The sequence below is a fragment of the Gymnoscopelus braueri genome (genome assembly GCF_963280865.1).
Source record: "Gymnoscopelus braueri genome assembly, chromosome: 24".
In the NCBI taxonomy this organism is placed as follows: Eukaryota; Metazoa; Chordata; class Actinopteri; order Myctophiformes; family Myctophidae; genus Gymnoscopelus; species Gymnoscopelus braueri.
The window spans coordinates 21,428,749-21,436,957 of NC_137626.1; the positions used below are offsets into that span (position 1 = coordinate 21,428,749).

The 8,209-nt window shown below is 43.2% G+C and overlaps 1 protein-coding gene across 2 annotated transcripts in view; it reads right to left on the reverse strand.

Annotated features, from left to right (window-relative positions):
* Nucleotides 1-8,203, reverse strand: part of dgkza (diacylglycerol kinase, zeta a) — a 90,499-nt gene extending 82,296 nt beyond the window's left edge. The window contains exons 1-10 of one of the 2 annotated variants that reach the window (XM_080422679.1): nt 8,103-8,203; nt 7,774-7,869; nt 7,258-7,335; nt 6,166-6,228; nt 4,449-4,505; nt 4,047-4,115; nt 3,040-3,111; nt 2,245-2,361; nt 1,823-1,894; nt 736-834 (exon numbers count right to left, since the gene is read on the reverse strand). In XM_080422679.1, coding sequence (XP_080278805.1) covers nt 736-834; nt 1,823-1,894; nt 2,245-2,337 — 264 coding nt within the window. In that variant the 5' untranslated portion in view covers nt 2,338-2,361; nt 3,040-3,111; nt 4,047-4,115; ... (3 more) ...; nt 7,774-7,869; nt 8,103-8,203. The remainder of the gene's footprint in view (nt 1-735; nt 835-1,822; nt 1,895-2,244; nt 2,362-3,039; nt 3,112-4,046; nt 4,116-4,448; nt 4,506-6,165; nt 6,229-7,257; nt 7,336-7,773; nt 7,870-8,102) is intronic. The other variant, XM_080422680.1, reaches the window with a different exon arrangement.
* Between the last annotated feature and the right edge of the window lie 6 nt (nt 8,204-8,209).

Here is an 8,209-nt window from a genome sequence, read left to right on the forward strand (position 1 = left end):
TAAATGAAAAAAGTTATGGAAAATTCATGGCCCCCTCACGCATTAGAGTGTCCTACTAATGTGTGAGGGGGCCTTTATTTTGCCATAACTTCTTTCATTTTTTTTTAATATATATTTTTAATGTTTATTTTATGTGAAAGTGAAGTATCCCTTTAATCAAACAATTTCGCAGACCCCCTGCAGTACCTCCACGGACCCCCTGTTGAAGACCTCTGGCCTAGAGATATGCATAGTTGACCTGCAGCACCACCTGGTGGACCAATTGTCTGACTGCATGACATTCATACACACACTGTAGATCACTGGTTCTCAAACTTTTTCATGTCAAGGACCCCCAAAATGTACAAATTTTTTTGCCCGCGGACCCCCATTTGAAAAGATATGCCAGGGACCCCCATAAGAGAAGATTGTACAAGTTCCGTTTGTACACTCTCAGAGTTACAAACTCATAAGGTTCCATTTGGTTCCTAACTATCAATCATTTGGCTGGGGACCCCCTGGAACCCCCTGAAGTACCCCCGGGGGTCCCCGGACCCCCAATGTTGTAGAACCACCGCTGTAGACAGCCTCATTACAATAGTCTCACGCAGGCAATTAAAGGGCAAACATGACAAGAAGACAAGATATAACTTTACTGACTGACAGCCTTGACAGCCGACATTTGGCAGCATGATGCACTCTATGAGTGAGTGACAAACAGAACCCTTTGAATCTTCAATCAGACGCATTTGATACCTGGTTTCCTCCACTCTTGGGGTTGACAAACACCAGCAGCGGCTTCATCAGAGGCGAGGGGATGGGTCGGATGATAAAAGGCTTCCAGAGCCTTCCTTCCTGCGGAGACAAGAGGCAAAGAAGAAAACATATTTATCCGTAGGCTCCTCTTCCTCGATGCTTGTCAAAAGGGTGTCGAATGTTAACGTACGGTTCACAACATGCACTCTACAGAGGTAGAGCATGTAGCTTTGAGACTACAATCAATGTATGAAAACTGTGATACAATTAAAGTTAATGATTAAATAAGATACAAATAAGGTTTTTTGTCGTCTTAAAGGGGTAGTTCACTCAAGAAATGACTTTTTTTGTTATAGTTTACCTACCCGGTGGTGTCTTTGATTCACGGAGAGTTTTAGTTTGTAAAACATTCCTTAATGGTGAATCCAGAATGCAAAAATGAAGAAAAAACTTTAATTCCGTCCTTAAAGCCCAAAACACAGTTCATAATGCAGTCCGGTGTCTGTTCTATCTCTTTACGTTCTATATGTTCTTCTTCTGTGGTTATAGAATGAGAAAATATATTTTTTAAACACCCGAAAGCTAAACCTAAAGTGTTTTTAAAGTTTATTTTCACTATTTCGGTGATATTTCTGTGACTTCTTTCAGAGGACTTCGGTAGAAGAGAATGTAAATGATAATATGAGCGGTGTTTTGGACTTTATGGATGGATTTTGATATAATTTAGTTGCTGCTGTTAATTCGGGTCTCGGATTAATTCCATTCATCAAATTCTTATTATTGGATTCTGGATTCACCGTTAAGGAATGTTTTACAAACTACAACTACGATAGAAAACGATAGATAGAAAGTCATGTCTTGGGTGAACTACCCCTTTAACCACATAAATGCTCTATATTTAGTTGAACAGGGCTCTTTACTTGGTCTTTTACAAACTCCAGTTACAGTATGATTGTAATGGAGGAAAATGTGTTGGGCCATTACGGTGGTAAAGTAACACAACACAGGAACAATAAGAACACATTTCATTTGAAGTGGTGGCAAACAAATGTTTGATTCATCTCAACATACTGAAACATATACACACCTCCACTCCCTTTTTACTGCTTTTCCTCTTGAACGATGTTCTCTTCTTCTTTTTACTGTTCTTTATAGATGACTGTGGAGGAAGAGAAGAGAAGAGAAGAGAAGAGAAGAGAAGAGAAGAGAAGAGAAGAGAAGAGAAGAGAAGAGAAGAGAAGAGAAGAGAAGAGAAGAGAAGAGAAGAGAAGAGAAGAGAAGAGAAGAGAAGAGAAGAGAAGAGAAGAGAATTGTTGTTCCAATAAAAAACACTAGATGGCACCATAGGACAGATTTCAGTTTTTCCCTATGCTCCAGGCACCAGACAAACACAAAGCCATGTGGACAAACCAGACCAGTCACCTCTGTAAACAGACACCAGGAGGACGTGTCCCTGAGCTGTATAGATTAAAAAAAACACGGCTACAGAGTGATTGACAGACATGTTACCTGATGTCGCTTGACTCGTATGATCCAGGTGGGCGGGACTATGAGTGCAGCGTGAGCTCCTATTGTACAGGTCTCCTCTATCTGCTGCAGCATGAAGCAGGACACCTTGTTGTGGTACTGCGCGCACGCACACACACACACACACACACACACACACACACACACACACACACACACACACACACACACACACACACACACACACACACACACACACACACACACACACACACACACACACACACACACACACACACACACATTACATTACATTACATTACAGTCATTTAGCAGACGCTTTTATCCAAAGCGACTTACAATAAGTGTATTCAACATAGGTAGGGAACGAAAACTACTAATCACCAGAAGTCTTTAGTGCATTTTCTGCAAAAACAAGCAACCAAGAGTATACCTAGCGCTAACACACACACACACACACACACACACACACACACACACACACGGTTTAGGTAGGGCTGGGCGATATGACGTGTCGTGAGTGCGACGATAATATTGTGTCGTGACAATTTCTTCAACATTCTCAAAAAGAAAATTCATAAACAAAGCTAAAATAGCAGATCTAGGTAGAGCTTGTAGATGGGCTGTTTTCACTATTTTTGGAAATCTTTGATACATTTCGAAAACAAAATACGGCTTCAAGTGATTACAACTTATGCCATTTTACGACATTGCCATATCCAAAATCCCAGTTCTCATACCACGACATCAACATACGGTAATATTAACATATTGCCCATCCCTCGGTTTATGACACAATCCCTACAAAATACTTACAGCCTGTTTGCACCAGGAGCAACTGATAGCAACAATCTCTTTACTGTGGAAGGCAAACTTCTGCTGGAAACCCTGCAGGGAAGAGGCGAGGCCGACACAGATAATGAGTTCTTTCTTTTACAATAAAGACCGGCGCACTGTACGTTATCCCGCTCATTACACGGCTGCTTAACCAACGACGTCACAACAAATCGATTTAAAAACGATTTTTATTTGGCTCGCAAGCTCCCTGCTCCCATAGCAACGTAAACACAAGGCAAAACAGTGGCCTGTTATTCAGCAATAACAGACCCGCCGCATGCCTCTATTGTCCAATCGGAGTCGAGAGCGCCCAACAAAGCCGTGTAATGAGCGCGTTCATCGTCTGGTCATAAATCACGTTTGGCTGTGGGGAGTTATGAAAACCTTCCAGTCTGTACACATGTCCTACAAAAGCAAATAATAGCCCTGTTGAGGAGGTTCATCTCTGTGGCGACGGATGCTTTTCCGCGGTCGGCGGCACTCGGCTGTATCTCTTACTTAACACATCGCTGTCATACACATAATCACACCTAAGAACACACTCCCTCATAGCTAATTGCTTTAATGACATCCCCGCGGTGCAGCTAATGCACACTCTGAGCTACAGTAGACTGTACTGCGTTGTACGTCATATCATGGCAGAGACATTGTCAAGAGAATTCGTACCATAAGCCTTTGTACACAAACCTCAGCGTTTGTATTTCAGTGACCCTTGCCCTGTTCGCCTGCACTTTACTTAATACCAACCGCGACTTCTACTAAATCATATTGTGTAGGTGTAAAACAGGCGTGCCTTGGGATTTTGTAACAACCATATTATATTAAATATTTATGTTTATGTTCTATATCAACACTCATTTCCCAATACAGAGGCAAATTAAATACCCCCAAAAACATATATTTGAACTGGCTTCCGTATTTAGGGCAAGTCATTATACTGTAGTAGATTAACACTTTTTTTCTAAACAAACAAATATATTACTAACCTTGCCACATTGTTTACATTTCCCCTCCTGTCTCCGCCGATGGACCCAATGGTGACGAACCACGATTGGCTTGGCTGCAACACACACACTATTATGTTTTATACTTTTTGAAATATTTAACAAAACCTTGCCAGTTATTCAGTCAAATCTCTCTCTCTCTCTCTCTCTCTCTCTCTCTCTCTCTCTCTCTCTCTCTCTCTCTCTCTCTCTCTCTCTCTCTCTCTCTCTCTCTCTCTCTCTCTCTCTCTCTCTCTCTCTCTCTCTCTCTCTCTCTCTCTCTCTCTCTCTCTCTCTCTCTCTCTCTCTCTCTCTCTCTCTCTCTCTCTCTCTCTCTCTCTCTCTCTCTCTCTCTCTCTCTCTCTCTCTCTCACTATCTCACATGAAGAATATTCCACAACTTACCTCTCTTATGTTTCGAGAGCCTGACTCTCGGAAGGATGGTTTACATCTGAAATTAATCTGGAGGAGAGGAGAGGAGAAGAGAGTTTTAGTTGATGAAGTGCTGATCCAGTATTTACCCCAAAAAGAAGATATTCTGACTGAGCTGTAAGACGGAAGGACAACACCATAAATGGGGGGGGGGGTAGTGGACACTGTCCCCACAGCTTATCTAGAATATGTGTGATCAGGAAGGTTAGAAGACGCTGGTCAAAGCAGGACGGCCTCAAGCTTTCTCAGCTCAAGGCACCGGCAAGGAAATTGCACATGAAATCAACCAAGGAGCTTCGTGTGCGGGCAACTGCATCAAAGAATGGTGGAGCCTTCAGAATAGAGAAGGTATCAACAATGACAAGATTCCCTCATGAGTCATTACAAGTGAGAAGGACATAGCAGACAGGTGACATTTTGCGGCAAAGTAGACTGGACAACTATTATTGTCACTGAAAGAGTCTTACGATGACTCTGCCAGTGTGGATACAGTAGTGCTACTGGATACAGTAGTGCTCAAGGACACAATGTGAAGCACATGGAGTCTACCTGGTATGAAATGTACTATACAAAAATAAACTGCGACTTGACTTTATCAGGTCACACGGCTGTCAATGGACACACTTTTGAGTGTTAACCACTTAAACCTTATATACTTTGTTGACTGGTGTCCCCTAGGGGTATATACTTGGGCATATTATTTTTTCCCCTCATACTCTGAATCTCTTTGGCGAAAAAAGCAGACACATTTCTGTCTCTTTGTGCGGAATGTTCACCTACTGCGACATGCCAGAATAAGAATGCTTAGGGTTTAACAGGATCAAACCTGTGACCTTTCTGTCGCAGCCCTAATATAACTGTTGACGTCACATGTGGTTTCATGATTACCCAGCCTCCATACAGCCCAGCAAGGACGTCAGTATCATTTTGTCTTTGACATCATTTATTTCGTCAAGCAAACGCTATGCAGCTTCATTGTCTCAGAAAGTCACCCCGCGTGCCATGAAATGAAGTACCCAGATTAAGAAAACGATATAACGGTAATCAATCAATCAATCAAGAGTGAAAAGCCAGCCAACCGAAGCTGCCAGAATTCCTGCACCACTTTGACAGACAGGCAGAAATGACTCATACAGTGTACAATGTAGATTGGAAGCAGAAATGAAATGGCCCACTTCTTGATGGCAGAGAGAAGAGGTGGGTGTTTGGCATACGGTATTATTTGGAAAATTGACAGAGGAAGGAGGGGTGGAGGTGAGAAACGAACGTACGCCCGTCAGGCCCGGGGAGGAGGCGAAGCAGGGAGGGGACCCTTCTCTTTTAATTTCCTCAATTCAGACGTGCCGTGTTGATTTTCTACACAGTTCAAATATTGAAAACCACTCACCAATCAGCTCCTGTCACATCGGGTTAATCAAATGTTCTGATTTAAACACGATATCATTTTTTTTTGGGGGGGGGGGGTGGATCTTCCATTTCTCGCTTCTCCATTTGAATTGATTGGATTAAAAGTGAACCCTTAACCCAGCCTGCGGCGGTGTATTCCACCCTGAATACGAACGAGGGAGAAACCACGTCCAGACCGAGGAGAAAGAGGGAGAGGGAGAATGAGAGAGAAAGGGAGAGGGAGAAGGAGAGAGAGAGGGAGAGGGAGAGAGAGAGAGAGGAGGGTGAGGAAGAGGTATCTCACTCTAAAGCTGGGGTCATTGGCCGGCAGGTTGTCGTCCAGGAGAATGGCTCTAGAGCTAGGGAACTGGAGAGGGTAATAGATGATGGTGTTGGTACAATGCAACCTGAGCCTTCCTTCCTTGCGCTTATAAAAAGGCGAGGGCAGCCAGTTAAGCCCTTGCCTTTGTTGTAGTTTCTCTCTTTAATTGACACGGACAGTGGGAAAGCTGAGAAGGAGGACACGAAGGAAGGGAGAGACGGTGGAAGGGTTCTGACTCGCTATGCGTGCGGTTTGCGGAGGCGAACGCGTCTTGACCGCGGGCTCCATCGGTACATCGACAACCCGTCAAGAGGGGGTTTGTGAGCCGTCAGGGAGGAAACGCTTTCATGAACGCACCTCGCGTTTCAACAGGCAATTATTTCAACACACTGAGCGATGTTCAAAAACATACAATATATTATTGATTTCAGCTGTTCCAATTCCAAACATGCAAGTTTATATGACCCGTTTTAATTACTACAGTCTGTATTAGTAGTTTAATGACTAGTATTAAATTGTATTGTATTTTTTATGTTCAAAGTACTGGTATGTAAGTTCATAAAGTTAATATAAGTATTACTAAATGCATTTGAAATTAAATACAAATGTTCCACTGAATAATAATTGTTAACATCCCTTTATTATAAAATGTCTGACTATTATGGGCTTTTTGAATTACTTAACAGTATATTACTGGTGAGATCGCAGATACGCAGCATGGCCCCCTGGAGTGAGTGTGGAAATATAGTGGCCTTCTCCATCATCAAAGTTGCCCACCCCTGCTTTATAGCAATGATTACTATGGGAATATAGAGCTAATTTAACTGAACACTTATTTTAACTTACACCACCTTTAATTTCTCTCCTTTTTCCCCCTGTGTTCTCTGCAAGGAATTCAAATGAGCCTGCACCGCCTGCCAAGGAACGACAAGACGATGCCTCGATGACGGAAGCGCTAATTGATACGCGCCACACACACGGTGAAACGAAAGTGAGATCAGCGGAGCGCCACCTCCCCCCCTTGTGACTCGGGGTGAATAATGGCTTCCAACGGAACCCAGAGTGTAACGTTACCTTCTCCAGTTGCTCTATGCAGATGGTGTGGACCACAATCTTACAGGCCGCACACTTCCTGCGACTCACTGACTTTTGCTGGAGAGCGGGAGAGAGAGAGAGAGAGAGAGAGAGAGAGAGAGAGAGAGAGAGAGAAACAGACAGACGAAAGTAAAAAAAAACTTGACATATTTGAATAAATGCCAACAATGGTGAACACAATTAAATAATCAAATAAAAACTCTTTAAAAATAGAAGGTCTTTGTGACCTTTGATTATGTAGAAATATTATGTTGTCAAATGTATATTTTTTAGGGGGACAGTGTCGCTAAGTGTCTATTCTGAATCCCTTCCTCCCAGGGATCAATAAAGGTTTATCTGATTTTCCCCGTGGCCAGGGTGCAGTTGGTGAAACAGTAATGCCACATCTGACCACTTGAGGTCAGTCTTGCATCACCTGCAGATGCTGCCGAGTACTGAATTGAGTAACGGACAGACCAAGCGAAAGGGACGCTGACAGACAGAGAGGTTACTAACCAGTGATTTGGCTATACAGTGTTGTTCTCCTACATAACAGTAGTCTCCAGACACATTGGTCTCAAACCAGATGTGGTCTCCATACAATGCTGAGTCCTGGGCAAAAAGAAAGGAAGTACAAAGAAAGACACAAAGAGGAAGAATAAAACAGAGAGAGAGAGAGAGAGAGAGAGAGAGAGAGAGAGAGAGAGAGAGAGAGAGAGAGAGAGAGAGAGAGAGAGAGATCATTATTTGCTGCTGTGCAAAATGTGTTATTGCTGGCTTTCTTCCATGCTTTTGTGGTGGGTGGAGAGGAGAGGAGAGGAGAGGAGGGGAGAGAGATAACTCACGGTCCAGTCCACGGTACTGCGTACATTTCGTTCGGGGTCGGATCTGTTCAGACTTGACGTGCTGGGCTGACATGGCAGATGATGCAGGCCAGACTTGGCTATCGCTT